Genomic DNA, 16349 nt, shown 5'->3' on the forward strand with positions numbered 1-16349 from the left:
AGATCTGGCAACCCTGCCTCGTGTTATTACCACATAAGTGATATTTATGTACTTTTTTGAAGCCGGATCCCACTTAAATGTGTGTAAACGATGTCCTGATCCATCATCCGACCCATCGTTGGTTAGGTAATTGAAAGGGCTTTCCAATGAGTTCAAAACATTGAAGATCTGGCAACCCTGTCTCGAGTTATTACCACATAAGTGATATTTGTGTACTTTTTTGAAGCCGGATCTCACTTAAATGTGTGTAAACGATGTCCAGATCCATCATCTGACCCATCGTTGGTTAGATAAATGAAAGGCCTTTCCAATGAGTACAAAACATTGAAGATCTGGCAACCCTGCCTCGAGTTATTACCACATAAGTGATATTTATGTACTTTTTTTGAAGCCGGATCTCACTTAAATGTATGTGGAGCGGCCGTGGCTGACTGGTTACGGTGTTCGCTTTGTAAGTGAATGGTCCTGGGTTCGATTCCCATCTGCTCCCAACGAGAAATCATAGGAAATATAAATCTTGAAACTCTGAACATGAACGAAAAATCAAAGTCGCTCGAGTCGGGGTTCGATCCCCCGTCCTTTGGATTGGTAAGCAAAAATGCTAACCACTAGGCCATCGCGACTTGGTGAGCTATGACTGGAATTAGGAATACTGTTACTATCAAATATATACGCGCTGGGTCCTTGTCCATTTGACAAGGGTTCGGAAGTTCTAAATAACGTTTGAACCCGATTGGTGCAAACGTTCTTCAGAGCGGGGCTTGTCGATAAAGCTGAAGTACCTCGCGCTCGGCTAGCCAGCGTAGAAATGGGTCACCGAAGCTCGGCAGAGCTAACACCTTCCAAATGCCTATGCGAGTTATTTGCATGTATAGAATGTAGATCTAAAAATACATGGAAACAACTCAATTTGTAAGAAGCGGCCGCGTGGTCCCGTTTGGTTGGTTGCACACACACACACACACACATCTCACTTAAATGTATGTAAACTATGTCCGGATCCATCATCCGACCCATCGTTGGTTAGGTAATTGAAAGGCCTTTCCAATGAGTCAAAAACATTGAAGATCTGGCAACCCTGTCTCGTGTTATTACCACTTCAGTGAAATTTATGTACTTTTTGAAGCCGGATCTCACTTAAATGTATGTAAACTATGTCCGGATCAATCATCCGACCCATCGTTGGTTAGGCAATTGAAAGGCCTTTTCAATGAGTCCAAAACATTGCAGATCTGGCGACCCTGTCTCGAGTTATTACCACATAAGTGATATTTATGTACTTTTTTGAAGCCGGATCTCACTTAGGGACCATCCATAAACCACGTGGACACTTTTTTGGTAATCTCGAACCCCCCCCCCCCCCTCGTGGACAATTGTCCATACAAAAAAAATCTTTTTTGTATGGAGCGTGGACAATCGCCATACCCCCCCCCCCCCCCCCTTAAGTGTCCACGTGGTTTATGGATGGTCCCTTAAATGTATGTAACCGATGTCCGGATCCATCATCCGACCCATCGTTGGTTAGGCAATTGAAAGGGCTTTCCAAAGAGTCCAAATCATTGAAGATCTGGCAATCCTGTCTCGTGTTATTACCACATAAGTGATATTTATGTACTTTTTTAAAGCCGGATCTCACTTAAATGTATGTAAACGATGTCCGGATCCATCATCCGACCCATCGTTGGTTAGGCAATTGAAAGGGCTTTCCAATGAGTCCAAAACATTGATGATCTGGCAACCCTGTCTCGAGTGATTACCACATAAGTGATATTTATGTACTTTTTTGAAGCCGGATCTCACTTAAATGTATGTAAACGATGTCCGGATCCATCATCCGACCCATCGTTGGTTAGGCAATTGAAAGGCCTTTTCAATGAGTCCAAAACATTGCAGATCTGGCAACCCTGTCTCGAGTTATTACCACATAAGTGATATTTATGTACTTTTTTGAAGCCGGATCTCACTTAAATGTGTGTAAACGATGTCCTGATCCATCATCCGACCCAGCGTTGGTTAGATAATTGAAAGGCCTTTCCAATGAGTACAAAACATTGAAGATCTGGCAACCCTGCCTCGAGTTATTACCACATAAGTGATATTTATGTACTTTTTTGAAGCCGGATCCCACTTAAATGTGTGTAAACGATGTCCTGATCCATCATCCGACCCATCGTTGGTTAGGTAATTGAAAGGGCTTTCCAATGAGTTCAAAACATTGAAGATCTGGCAACCCTGTCTCGAGTTATTACCACATAAGTGATATTTATGTACTTTTTTGAAGCCGGATCTCACTTAAATGTGTGTAAACGATGTCCTGATCCATCATCTGACCCATCGTTGGTTAGATAAATGAAAGGCCTTTCCAATGAGTACAAAACATTGAAGATCTGGCAACCCTGCCTCGAGTTATTACCACATAAGTGATATTTATGTACTTTTTTGAAGCCGGATCTCACTTAAATGTGTGTAAACGATGTCCTGATCCATCATCCGACCCAGCGTTGGTTAGATAATTGAAAGGCCTTTCCAATGAGTACAAAACATTGAAGATCTGGCAACCCTGCCTCGAGTTATTACCACATAAGTGATATTTATGTACTTTTTTGAAGCCGGATCTCACTTAAATGTATGTAACCGATGTCCGGATCCATCATCCGACCCATCGTTGGTTAGGCAATTGAAAGGGCTTTCCAAAGAGTCCAATTCATTGAAGATCTGGCAACCCTGTCTCGAGTTATTACCACATAAGTTATATCTGTGTTCTTTTTTTCTGGATCTAAAAAAAATGCTGAAATGTGTGTCCAAACCACTCATATTACCCATTTTTGGTAAAAAGTGAGGAAGGCATCAACCACATAGGTGGATTAAGTTAGTTTTTTTTTAGAAAAGGGGTCTAAACGTCAAAATGTTCAAACACTGATTATGGAAATCGATTTCCCAGACAATTTTACATAAATGTCTCCATATTGACCATTGTCCTAAGTCCAATCTTTGTGAAGATACAGCAATTTTAAAAATGAAAATGTCGAAAAAATAATATATATGACAGACTTAATTTTTTAATCTCGAAAATATTTTTACCGGAAAGCTTGTCCAATTTTTACAGTTTTAGTAAATGATTTTTGTATTTTTTTTTTTAAGAGAGACATACCATCCTGCATTTTACGTCAGTCTTTTTGTAACATCTGAGGCTAATTCCTCAAAAAAATTGAACCAAAAAAATCGTGACACCATCTTTAAATTTAATTTTTAAACTAAAAATTTAAAAATCTCATAGAAGAAGCATGTATTTTTCATTCAGTGTATTTTTTTTCGAAAAGCCCGTCAAATTTCCTACAAATTTGTCTTTGACCACTTCTTGATACGATGCAACAGCTTTGAGTTACAGTAATTTTTAAATTACAAAATACAAAAATGTTTAAATAACTTACGCCCTTCTCAAATGTCATTTTTGAGTACAATTGGCTCCATATACACAAAAATAACTTGTATAGGCCTAGGATAACATGTCTAAAAAGATTCATCGAAATCGGAGAGGGTCGTCTACAAAAGTACCAGAAAAATTCTTGATTTGAACTGGAATTGCTCACAAGTGCTACAGAGCCTTTACAGGACTACGCTATTTATTTATGCTTATTTAAACTCTGAACACTGCGATTTAGTTCTAACTACTGATTATTGAACTTTTTGCTTATTGGTCTTGATAATTGTTTGCAGGTAGTATTGATAGCTCTCTGCTTTTAATTTGAGACAGATTACAAATACATTAACAAACTGATCAGATTTGTCAGTATTCTGAGAAATAATTCTAAAACTAGCGTTGAAAACTGGAACAATTGTTTAAAGTTGAATCAAAACCAAATCAAGAATACATAAATAATAATTTTCAAACCGACGAACACCCCCCAGATCGGCATCACAGTTTGCATAAAGTCCTGGCTGCCACCTCGCTGAACAAACTCGTGTCTGCGTCCCTCCCACATGGGGTTATGTATATTTCAGCTGGCACATATGCATCAGACAAAATCGTCCACGTGCCAGCGGAACATGCAGCGCTTACGGCCTTATGCTGATGAAGCTGTCACATCAAATTCCAGGCCTGGTTTGTTTGCAACGTGAAATTTGCGAGACGCTTCAGGAGGGGGACGATGTTGTATTTTTTAATATTTTTGTTCTAGTGTTCGTTCAAGCAAATCATTACGATCAAAACGATCACCAGTTGTGTTAGTCCAAGCCGAGTTTTGAACTCTCGATCTACCGCTTACGAGGTGGAAGCGTTACAATGCGCTGCATGGCACGGCCAATGTCTAGTGCTAGAACTTGAAATTTTCTCGTTAATTACAGAATCATAAAATTAAAAGGATAAGTTTCAATGCTCTATGTCCTGGCAAATTATGCAAAGAGTATACATTAGCTTTGCACTTGACTGCTTTTCAAGGAAACTTTTAAAAGTAATCTCGAGCAACCAGTTAACACTACCGGCAAATCCTTGCCAGCAAGCAAGGACAAGACACCAGCGGCGAATAACTTTGTAGTTTGAAGGATGCTTCTGTCGTTGAATTTCTAATGTGCAAGATAAGTAGTACTCGTGCAGTGCACTGAGCTCTTGCAGACAACGTGACACGATGTGATATATAGTAGTTGCGCTTCGCCACGTGAAACTTGTGGCTTGTTATCTTGATCTTTCCACAGAGTCTTGTCACCGGCTCTGACGGGGCCATTGTGGAAGTTTGTCATTAGCACCATGCGGGGAGAAGAAATTTAGTTTGTAATGGATTCTAAGATTTTCCCTCTTTTTTTTTTCTTCAATCTTTCAGATACATTCCAACGCGTCTGTGGGGCTTCAGCGGACACATCCAGACCATTATTCACAGCATCATAGGTCGAGTCAAGTGTCCCTGGCCGCTGGGGGAACGCGTCTACCTGGCTCTGACGGACGGATCTACGCTAACGTACGATCTGTACCAGCCGCTTATCAACGGTGTCGAAGGTAGACATGTCATGACTCATAGATCACATTCAAAGACTAAACATTTTGACCTCTTTCCAGATGACATCACGGTCGCCATCTGCCCGGGCATTGGCAACTCGTCGGAGTCGGTCTACATTCGCACCTTTGTCCACTACGCCCAGTGCCACGGCTACCGGTGTGCCGTCCTTAACCACATTGGCGTGCTGGACAGCGTTCAGGTTACGTCCGGGCGGATCTTCACGTATGGTGAGTTGCACATTCCCACCCTTTCTATAGTCTAGAAAGTGCGCTTTATCGATTAGTTTCAACCGAGGCTCACCCTCGCCCATTCACGCCAACGGAAGCGAGCTGGGGATTTTTATCAAGATTCAGAACGTTACTTAAAGTTCACGGTCGGCAATAAATTTGCATATCGCCCCGGTGAATTATAACCTGCCTCAATCGGAATAACATTTCTCGTTCTTTCAAACGAGCCAATTCAAACATAAAGATCTACCATTTTCATCACCTCTTTGGAAAGTGGCTTTTATTCGATGGCGTGCCAGTTGCAATTAAATACTACGCCTTCTCGAAATGACCCGCGCTGTCACATTCGGTTCTAAGCGTCGTCGACCATCCTGAATGATGTATACAAGTGTGTGGTTAGAGTGAGCGCCGGAGACAATCAACCTGTCGCCTGCGCGTTATGTTCCCGTTAATTGGCGATTGTTATCGTTTTTTCGTTTGTACTGAGCAATTTGATTTCCGGGGGAAATGGCTAAAAATTCATGAAAAAAAATGATTAGTTAGTATTTTACAGTTCTACTGTTTTTTTTTGCATTTGTCTGCTTTATATCTGGCCTACATCTCAATCAAATTTATCGGAATTCTGAAACGGAATTCAATTTAAAACGTTTAGAAAACTCGTTTCAAATGCAACAACCGGTACGTAAACGAAACGGGTTGTTGCGATAAAAATGGAATTCAGAAACAATTCGAATAGAATTCCGTTTCAGAATTCCGATTGATTTGACTGGGATCGATTTATTGCAATATAAAAATAATAATTTTTAATTTTTAGTTGCACAGTGAGTTTAATATTTGTCAGTACCCGTATATATCAAAACATTAGTTTATAAACAACTATTTTTATATAAAAAAAATATTTTATGTTGATAGAGACTCTCAAGTTTCAAAAATATTTGATCAACAATACATTTTTATGTCTTTTTTTATTAACATTTGCGACTAAAAGTACTATTTTGAAACAAAACTGTAAAGCAATCCAGATTATACCGGAACCGGTTTGACCACCCGTGGGAAATTCTGTAAAACAATCCGCATCGTCCCGGAACCGGTTTGACTACCCTAGTGGAAATTCTGTGGATATTTTTTTGTTTTACGGAAACATTGTTCCTGAGATCCTAATCTATCATTCTAAAGCAGGCATTAGACTATGGCAAACAAACTCACACTTTTTGACAGTTTGTCAGTTTGGATGCTTTGTTTGCCATTGTTTGCAGAAACGTCAGCTATACATTTTGCAAGTTAGTTAGTTAGTATGTCATAGTCTAATATCTACTTAAGGGTTAACACCAAGATATTTACCACTTTTTTTGGACAGCTTAGTGGCAAATTTATCAAAAATATCTAATAAAACATAATTTCAACCTACCCTAGCAGACGGAAATAACGTGGGAATAACATTTTTTGATATTTGAAAAAACTAGGCCAATAAGATTATTAGTTATTTATAACAAGATTTGTTTTTCGTCGTTATGATTTTTTTTTTATTGGATTGTTATTGTGATATCAGATTAATAACATTTCCAGCTATTTTTCGAACAAATCTTTGTTATAATTTTTTGTCATTTTAACAACTAATCCGATCACCCCAATAACATTTGGAGATATTCCGCCATAACAAAAAGTGTTATTCAAGTTGTTTTTGCTTCTAACCAATATCACACTAATAACAAATTTTGTTATGATAACATAAACTGTTATTAAACTTGCAAGAATAGTTCATAACATTTTTTTGTTATTTTAACAGTATTTGTTTTTGAAATGGCATGAATTTAGTTATTACCGTCTGTTCGGGTAAAGCGGTATACGCACTTCAGAAGGAACTGGTCAAGAAAAAAAATCAAATGGGCAGCAGCGGCAGCGAAAGCAAGCCAGAGAGGGGGAAGAAAAGCCCCAAGAAATCGTTCCCTCTCCTTTGTTCTGCTGTTCGAAAGCCATTTCTTGACCCCTTTTCTTGGGATGTGCGTATTGGCCCTAATCAGATCCTCAACGCCATCTCCACGGAAAAGGATTTGGAAGACGGGAAGTGTTGATGCTTCACTTTTTTTAGTGGACAAGGGAAATTCTCCATGATGTCTCCAAGTAAGTTTCACTTGGTATTGGTTGGTTTTAGGGTAGAAAATATGTCTAAAAAACGTTTTATGCTAGCGTTTCGACTATTGTACATACAAGTTTATCCAACTGACATCAATTTCAAAATTTTAAGATAATCAACAACTTTTTATCTCTGACATTCCTTACCCAGGTCACACCGACGACTATTCCGCGATGATCAACCACCTGCTGAAGAAGTACCCCACGACGAACATCGTGTCGGTTGGCTTCTCGCTTGGCGGCAACCTGATCTCCAAGTACCTCGGGGAGGCATCCCGGCCGAAGAACATCATCGGTGGCGTCTCGATCTGCCAGGGATACAACGCCGTGGTGTGAGTTTGACTGATTTTTTTGTCGCTTGGGTATGGTTTGCTGATAGGTTTGTTTTTTTTCGGTTCTTTAGGGCCACCCAGTGGCTGCTCAAGTGGCAAAACTTTCACCGCTTCTACCTGTACGTTCTGACCGAGAACGTCAAAAGTATTATCCTGAAGCACCGGCACGTGCTGCTGGCGGACGACATCAAGCAGCGGTACCAGCTGAACGAGCGGGACATTTCCGCGGCGGCGACGCTGCCCGAGCTGGACGAGGCGTACACGCGGCGCGTGCACAACTTCAAGACGCTGAAGGACCTGTACAGCTGGAGCAGCTCGCTCAACTACCTGGCCAACATCAAGCGACCGATGGTGTTTGTGAACGCGCGGGACGACCCGCTGGTGCCGGACACGCTGCTTAACCCGATCCGGGAGTTTACGAGTAAGGATATTGATTTAAGCATGTTTTCAGGGGATTGGTTTTTATGATTTGACTTCTTTTCAGACTCTCACAACCAATCGCTGTACATCGAGCTGGCTAACGGTGGTCACCTCGGTTTCTACGAAGGTGGCCTCATCTACCCGAATCCGGTGACCTGGCTGGACCGCGCGCTGGTGTCGCTCATCGGAGGCATCGTCATGTCCCACAACGATCTGCTGGTGGCCAAGGGAAGCCTCACGACGACCGTCATCTAAGATCCGCTCAAGTTCCCCTCGCCTCGTGTGGCTCTCCTGCTTTCCGGGGTTCCGTCGACTCCCTCGCTGCGGGGGATTCTGCTCGCCCTACTTAAGCTGCTGCTGTCTGCGGTGGCCCGACGCAAGGGCGAACTCTCGGCGGCGGGACTGGCGTCTTCATCCGGGGCCGTGACACCCGGGGTAGTGGTGCACCACCACCACCACCTGCAGCAGGAGGTAAGCTTTGGCGAAGGGAATGGCGACTCGTAGAATGGTCCAATCTGGGACGGAACGACACTCAAGTCGATAAAATTACGGAACCGCACCCAGCGAGTGTGGTTTGTGCCGTGATGTGTGATGTTATTTTTGCACCTTTTTTAAAACTTGATTTTTGTGAGAAACACGCATAAATTTGTGTAATTAGGGAAGTTTTATTACCAGTTTTGACAAAATTAGAGTGTTGTCAAACAATGCTTGTAATAGTCAGTATAAATTAATAACGCGTGGAGTTTGACTGCTTGAAAGGTGTTATTTATTGCCACTATCGTTGACAATTTGAGCCAGTTAATTTCAAAATAACGATGCGAAACCGCAAAACAAAAACACGTCAGAACGAACGTATCTCACTTATTTGATACATTTTACGACCAAATAAATCCTTTTCGTTCAATGATCTTAGCATAAACTAATTTATAAAAAAAACATAATCAACAAAAATCATTCTATACCTATCTGTGAACTCCAATACATTGCAGCTTATCGAACTGACCCTTTCCACAAACGCAAAAAACGGCCAAGTTTGATAGCTGTCCTCATATTATCATCCCATTCTTATACAAATCTTAGTACTCATTCATCCCGCAACTGTACTCACTCAGCTTCAACGACTGCATTTTTGAAGTGGTTTTCCCTTAGAAGTAAAAAAATAAATAAAAAATAATCAAAATGAATTCCTGAAAAAAACCTACAAAACCGCCAACCTGTGGCCACGTCGTACGTGTCTAAAACCAAACTATCTACACAACAGCGAAAGGTCCTTTTTCAACCAAAAAATCCAAAAAGAAAAACGCTACAAAATAACGTTAGAGCAGTTTGAAACTAAATGTCTGTATACAAAAAAAAAAAAAACAGTGTTGTTCACGTGTAGTTTGTGGTTTTTACTGAAAAAATAAAATAAAAGCGCAAACGCAAAGGTTTTACAGCATTCCGCAGGATACACAAAATGGCTTCACCGAATGGTTTTCAACGAGCAGGAAGAAGCACAAACGCTACTTAGAGGAAGAAGAAGAAGAAGAAAAAGTACAACCGGAGCAGTTGAGTAATTTTACACACGGACACCAGAGAAAGTGAGTGCAGGGATTTTTGGGCGGTTTTTTGCACCTAAGATGGTCAACAGGAGAGCGCGTGGTAGGAATTGTAGGACGGACTGTCGTGCGTTCTAGTAGAGGTATTTTTACGCGTGTAGGCGTTTTACGGAATTGCTGACGGTATCGGTAGACGAGGATAGCTTCGTACGCTACTGCAACAGTGCTAGAGGATTGTAATAAAGAAACTAGCTGGAAGTAATTGTGTAGAAAATGTGGGAGTTTCATTTATGGTTTATCACAAATCCTTGTTAATAATTTGATGAAATTTTGCAAAATTCGGGTATATAACTGCATTCAAACTTTTGTTTGGTACCGTCATCGGGGGTGCATCTGGACACATGGGATACAAAGACAAAGAGACAGCTTTTTAGCTTGTTTTTGCACAATGTTTGGATATTTTCGACTTTTCGATATATTATTTAGATAAAATTACTCAAAAAAGAGGTAATATAAAACCATCCAAATATCCAACCTTCCGAAATTCTTCTTTTTTTCTATGTACCGATTTGAGACAAATTAATTAAAATTCGCATGAATCCATAAACATTTTTGGTTAAACGTTCCAGGCGTTTGCTGAAAACTACTCCCTGCTTGACTTGATGATGGAATAAAAGTAAAACAATGAATACCTACCATGTACCTGCTGGCAGAAGGACGAACTCATTAAAAGCGTTGAACTCAGATAAACTCAAACTTTATCTTCAAACAACAAGCAAAATTTATTTCGGCATCTTCACAACGGCATTTTTCCAGCCAAATTTAATCGCTGCCAAAAGTGGCAAGTAGCAAATACCAACCAGCACGGAAAACTGCAGCTGCAGATTCATCAACCATCGAACCAAACAATTTTTCAGCCCCTCCTCGTGCATATGTACCAACCTTCCCACGATGAATCGACTGTACCAGCTTAGCTTGTCGTAACTAATTGGACCGGTTACCTTCAGCTGGTTCTTCCTCTCATCCTCCAGGAAACCGTAACCGGCCATTCCGTTCAACCGAAAGGTTATAAAGAGAAGTGCTTCGTAATCGAGGGTCACGTTGTAGTACCACATCCCGTCCAGCAATGCTTTGGTCATCCGGTAAAAGTCATCGTTGGGAGAGGTCAACGCTGGTTTCATCATCTGATCCAGGACCAGCTGCATACGCATCTTGGTCGTTGTGCTGTCTGCGGTACAGAGATTGTACTCATCTTGAATGCCCAACATGAAGCCAACCACGCGCCAAAAGTGTATGAAATCATCCATGTCCTGGGCAGACCCTTGGATGCCTAACATTTCCGGCTTTAGGACTACGTACCTGGAATAAAGTACGGTGAACAAGTTCACTTGAAAATTAACGACTGATCAATTGCTCACCCAGCAAAAGAGAACTGCACCAGAACCATGTCACGCTGGGAAATGATCATTCCGTTCTTAGCGGCACTTGTCCTTTTGATGGTACTGTCGTGAGCCTTTCTCGTGTACATCAGTGACCTCCAAAATCTTGTCCCTGGGGCCAGTGGATCACGGTACCAAATTGTAAAGTGCAAAATGGTCAGTAGATACCTTCGGTAGGCTGTGAAAGGCGTAGACGATTTCTTCGTAAACATCAGCACGTTCAAGACCGAAGGTACGGCCATTACAGCGATCAACCCGTAGAGCACCGATAGTGTGATGGCGTAAGCGTTCCGTTTGTAAAACGCCTGAGCTCTGATTTTAATAATATTCATTGAATCTCAAATTAAGAAGAAACTTGACTGACGCGTACCGCTTGAATTTGGCCTCATCGTACCATTCCGGGATTGCCATCTTGGACGCATCCTCGACCGGTAAACATCGGGCTTCTTTCGCTAGGCTGGATATATAACTTTTTTCTAAAATTGACAGAACAAATAAATTTTTTAACGACATTGAAAGTTGTTGACACTACTTGCTTTCATCGTGGCACATTGTTTCAAAGCAACTGGGAGTTCAATCATAAGTCCAAACTTATCAGCCTAGTGGTGAGTATTTTTAAGTGTTACCTTTCTTATACGAATTTAGAATTGATTTCAACAAAAAAAAATATTTAGGGAAATATAAAAAGTTTCAGCATTGGTACTGAGCGAATTATTTTTAATAAATTTTTGCTATTTAAAAAATAACAAACAATTAACATAAGCATCTGAACTTGCAGCTTTGAGGCTATCAATGCCACTGTTAAGATGAGCTGAATATAAATTTAACATTGCTACTTTGAAACATAATTTATTTCCAGAGATATAAGCATATAAAAACATAACATTATTCAATACAAGGAAGTGTAAAAATATGACCAATATGATTCCAGACATGCTTTTTTTTATATATTTATTCAGATTTTCTCTTCCATGTACATTCATTCAGTTAAAATATTACCACAATCGATGACTTTTCACCTCAATTTTAAATACTAGCAACTTTCATTTATTCATGAAATATTGTAGCTTTCGCTATTCAGTGATTTCAAATGTAGGAGGTCCTACATGTACAAAAGGGAAAAGGGATATCTTAAAAACTAACTTATAAACTATATAAAGAGCGGATCAATGCAGCTGAAGACTGCAATGATTTTTGTCGAAATGCATCAATTATCTTATTGGACATAACATCCAAAGTGTCAACTTCGGCTATTTGATGATGTTCACTGGTGCTAAACCAGGGAGGAAGTTTCAGAATCATTTTCAGAATTTTGTTCTGAATCCTCTGAAGTTTTTTCTTCCTGGTTAAGCAACAGAATTATCGTGGGAAGGTCTAGAATTCCTGTTTATAAGGGGATACAAACATTTAATATATTTGTTACATTTAACCTGTATACTTTCAATGTGATCCTTGTGAGTAAGGTTTTTGTCAAAAGCAAGTCCAAGATATTCACTTGATCCTCCCACTTTAAATTTACCTCATTCATCTTTATAATGTGATGACTTTTTGGTTTAAGAAAATCAGCCCTTGGTTTGTGAGGGAAAATAATAAGTTGAGTTTTTGTAGCATTTGGAGTAATTTTCCATTCTTTCAAATAAGAATTGAAAATATCCAAGCTTTTTTGTAATCTTCTTGTGATGACACGAAGGCTTCTACCTTTGGCGGAGATGCTTGTATCATCAGTCAAGACATGCTTAAAAGTAGAGAACGCCTGATGAACTATGTTAATGTACATTTATTTTAGAACTAAAATTGTGTGTAGATTTGAATGGTTAAAAACATTCACTGGCAATTAGGTAACTAATTATAACAAATGAGAAAAAATTACTCAAACCGGTAAACTGTCCTTTAAGGTGAATTACTTCTGACATAATCACAAAAAAAGACTGTCTCGAAATAATCAGTCAAAGATATGATTAAACGTTATCTAACGCTACTTAGAGGAAGAAAAAAAAGTCCAACCAGAACTGTTTAGAACAAAATCTGCTGAGCATGAACATGTGGAAATTGTTGGCAGAAAATTCCATCAGCTTAAAAAAGAAAGCAGAAAGGATACACGTAGAAGAATTCGCGAGGACGGCTAGAACTCACCCATGTTCAAACTACAGCTTCAAACAAAAAAGTAAAATTTATTTCGGCATCTTCACAACGGCATTCTTCCAGCCAAATTTAATGGCTGCCAACAGCGGCAAGTAGCAAATGCCAACCAGCACTGAAAACTGCAACTGCAGGTTCACCAACCATCGAACCAGTGCACTTTTCAGCCCCTCCTCGTGCAACTGTACCAACCTTCCCACGATGAATCGACTGTACCAGCTTAGCTTCTCGTAAGTGACCGGTCCGGTTACCTTCAGCTGGTTCTTTCTCTCATGCTCCAGGAAACCATATCCGGCCACTCCAGTCAATCGGGAGGTGAAAAATAGAAGCGCTTCGTAATCGAGGGTCACGTTGTAGTACCACATTCCGTCTAGCATAACTTTCGTCATGCGGTAGTAGTCATCGCTGGGGGAGATTAACGCCGGTCGCATCATCTGATCCTGTACCAGCTGGATCCGTGATTTAGAGGTTGCACTGTTCGCGGTGCAGAGGTTGTACTCGTCTCGGATGCCCAGCATGAAGCCAACTACCCGCCAAAAGTGGATGAAGTCATCCATGTCCCGGTCGGACCCTTGGATGCCCAACATTTCCGGCTTGAGCACCACAAACCTGGAATGGAACTCGCGTAAGTGCGTGTCTTCGATCGTCAAGCTACTCACCCAGCAAAAGAGAACTGCACCAGCACCATGTCACGCTGGGAAATGATCATGCCCTCCGTAGCGGCACTTGCCCGTTTGCTGGCACTGTCGTGAGCCTTCCGCGTGTACATCAGCGATCTCCAGAACCTTGTCCCGGGAGCCAGTTCATCCCGGTACCAAATCGTAAAGTGCAGAATGGTCAGCAGATAGCGTCGATAGGCCGTGACAGGCGTGGATGATTTCTTGGTAAACATCAGCACGTTCAAGACCGAAGGGACGGCCATAACCGCGATCAACCCGTAGAAGGCCGCCAGTGTGATGGCGAAAGCGTTCCGTTTGTAGAACTCCTGGGCTCTGGTTTGAATGAATTTATTTTAATCTTCAATTAAGAAGAATCTTTACTGTCGCGTACCGCTTGAATTTGGCCTCATCGTACCATTTCGGGATTGCCATCTTGGATGCATCCTCGACCGGCAAACTTCGAGCTTCACCCGCCAGGTTGGTCAGATAATTTTTGTCTAAAGAAAATTAACAACAAAAATAAAAATTTTCATCTTTGAAAAATGCAAACGCAACCTGCTTTCATCGTGGCACATTGACTCAAAGCAACTGGGAGTTCAATCAAAAGTTCAAACTTATCGGTCCTATTGAAAGGCAACTTTTACTTTTCTTATACGGATATAGATTAGACATTTTGTCGCAAATCAACAAAAAGGGGAAATCGGAGGATCAAGTTTGATGCAAATATTTTACAAAGCTTTCGTTTCCCATTATTGAAAAATTGGCTCGAAAAACCAGGAGCAAAAATATATTTTCAAAAAACTTCTAAACTTGAAAAATGAAATTTAAGTGCAATCAGCTGAAATTAATTAAATATGCATTCCTTTGCATTTAGAATCATTTGAGCATGTTTGGGTTCATTAAAAATAATTTGAATTTTAGTGAATTTTCGATGAAATTCTGGTTCTCAACGATTTTTCATTAGCCACACTTAACTTATAGATAAAATTACGCCTTTAGATGAACTGTTCAATATGTTAAGTCACCATTTTCGAAATATAAAAACAAAACTTTTTTTTTTTTTTTTTTGAAAACACAAGTACATTCAGCTAAAAACTTTTTTTTTCAAATATCTGAAACAATAAAATCAACAATACCGATAGAAAACCGTTATATTGTGGTTTCTATTATTTTACATTTTTTTTTAATAACAGAAATTAAATCTTTTAAATTAAAATAACGTAATTTATTTTTTTATTACTTTTTTTTTGTAAATTTGGCCCGCAAGCTCATTTGAGCTTCAAATTTGGCCCGGCCTCCAAAAACTTTGAGCACCCCTGATATAAAATCATAAAAATGTTCGAAACAGAGTAATCACATTCTTTGCATTCTTTTTCCTCTTCATCTTCCTCCACTTCCTATTTCCCATATCAAAAGAAGTCATTGTGCATTTCCATACAAGAATCTATACAATTTTTTACTGGTTATGATTAGTGCTCTGCCCCTGATCGCATAAATGTCCCATATGCATTTTCATCACTTTTGAGTTATTGATGCAGTTTCGTTAAAAATCGTGTGCTCTTTCCAAAAAGCCTATAACACCCAGTACTTTGTTCTAGAAATCAGGAGGAAATCCAGGTTTTCCGTGGAAAATTAACACGTTGCCTTATGTGTGAGACAAACTTCAAATGCGTTTTTCTCAGCTTGCTGTTTTTGCATATGGGACATTTATGCGAACATGGGCAGTGCTTTTCTTTAAAAAAAAACACACGGTACACGGAAAAAATTACGCATTTTTTTTTTAATTCAGCTTTTCATGACTAAAAGGTGGACACCCAAAATACGCATTTTTAATTTTTGATTTGATTTGATATGTTTTAGGTGATTAAGAAAGACATCTTTTGAGCCATTGTGCGTGATAGTGCACAATCTGACTAAAGTTTGAGTTTTGGAAACATGTTTTTTTTTAATGTGTTCTTTGAAAATATCAAAAATAATGACAAACATAAATAATTAGAAATCATATTTTAAAGCAAAACCGAACTTGCAAGCGAAAGGTACTTTACAAATATTTTTTAGAATAAAATTTACCGTTTTCAAGTACTTTGAGGTATAAATTATGTTTTGCCTTTTTTTTTGAGATGAAAAAAACAATTCTTCCAAGAAAAGCACTTTTGAAAAAAAAATTGAAGAGTTGAGAAAATTTTCTTGTAATTTTCTCTCTGAACTTTCAAAATCGGGCAATTTGAATTTGAATCGATTAAAATTAATTTCTCTAATTGTCATCTAATTAGCCTGTAATTTATAACTGACGATATTTCGCCAACTATTGATCCAAACAAAAAAAAATGCGAAATTTTCTGATCTTAATCTTAATTAAATTTATTTCAAAAAATAAAAAGATAGGTCAAAAAAAACAGATAAGGAGAATTATCTAATTTTAGACCTTTTCAAAAGTCTATGTTCACCAAGCACCCATATTATTCGGTAAT

General features: G+C 39.5%; 3 protein-coding genes across 4 annotated transcripts in view; 1 reads left to right on the forward strand and 2 right to left on the reverse strand.

Moving 5' to 3' along the window:
* LOC120426940 (abhydrolase domain-containing protein 2) overlaps window positions 1-9915 on the forward strand; it is a 28696-nt gene extending 18781 nt beyond the window's left edge. The window contains exons 2-6 of one of the 2 annotated variants that reach the window (XM_039591761.2): window positions 4818-4990; window positions 5051-5218; window positions 7503-7683; window positions 7755-8104; window positions 8168-9915. In XM_039591761.2, coding sequence (XP_039447695.1) covers window positions 4818-4990; window positions 5051-5218; window positions 7503-7683; window positions 7755-8104; window positions 8168-8358 — 1063 coding nt within the window. In that variant the 3' untranslated portion in view covers window positions 8359-9915. Of the gene's footprint in view, window positions 1-4817; window positions 5219-7502; window positions 7684-7754; window positions 8105-8167 lie in introns of both variants that reach the window. The other variant, XM_039591760.2, reaches the window with a different exon arrangement.
* Window positions 9916-10398: 483 nt separating this feature from the next.
* Window positions 10399-11552, reverse strand: LOC128092274 (rubber oxygenase-like). Its single transcript, XM_039591748.1, has 3 exons — window positions 11451-11552; window positions 11060-11392; window positions 10399-11000 (listed from the first exon to the last, which is right to left on the reverse strand). The coding sequence occupies exons 1-3, from the start codon at window positions 11489-11491 to the stop codon at window positions 10424-10426; spliced, it is 951 nt and encodes a 316-aa protein (XP_039447682.1). The 5' UTR covers window positions 11492-11552; the 3' UTR covers window positions 10399-10423.
* A 1679-nt stretch (window positions 11553-13231) lies between these two features.
* LOC120426934 (rubber oxygenase-like) lies at window positions 13232-14570 on the reverse strand. Its single transcript, XM_039591745.2, has 4 exons — window positions 14434-14570; window positions 14270-14375; window positions 13879-14211; window positions 13232-13828 (listed from the first exon to the last, which is right to left on the reverse strand). The coding sequence occupies exons 1-4, from the start codon at window positions 14441-14443 to the stop codon at window positions 13252-13254; spliced, it is 1026 nt and encodes a 341-aa protein (XP_039447679.1). The 5' UTR covers window positions 14444-14570; the 3' UTR covers window positions 13232-13251.
* Between the last annotated feature and the right edge of the window lie 1779 nt (window positions 14571-16349).

Source organism: Culex pipiens, chromosome 2 (genome assembly GCF_016801865.2).
Source record: "Culex pipiens pallens isolate TS chromosome 2, TS_CPP_V2, whole genome shotgun sequence".
Lineage (NCBI taxonomy): Eukaryota > Metazoa > Arthropoda > Insecta > Diptera > Culicidae > Culex > Culex pipiens.

Coding starts and splice junctions, on each gene's coding strand:
- LOC120426934 (XM_039591745.2), bottom strand. Junction 14,212..14,269: donor GATGAGGCCAAATTCAAGCG/GTACGCGACAGT, acceptor CATTCAAACCAG/AGCCCAGGAGTTCTACAAAC. Junction 13,829..13,878: donor GTGCAGTTCTCTTTTGCTGG/GTGAGTAGCTTG, acceptor GTTCCATTCCAG/GTTTGTGGTGCTCAAGCCGG.
- LOC128092274 (XM_039591748.1), bottom strand. CDS start 11,491: ATGGCAATCCCGGAATGGTACGATGAGGCCAAATTCAAGCG. Junction 11,393..11,450: donor GATGAGGCCAAATTCAAGCG/GTACGCGTCAGT, acceptor TATTAAAATCAG/AGCTCAGGCGTTTTACAAAC. Junction 11,001..11,059: donor GTGCAGTTCTCTTTTGCTGG/GTGAGCAATTGA, acceptor ACTTTATTCCAG/GTACGTAGTCCTAAAGCCGG.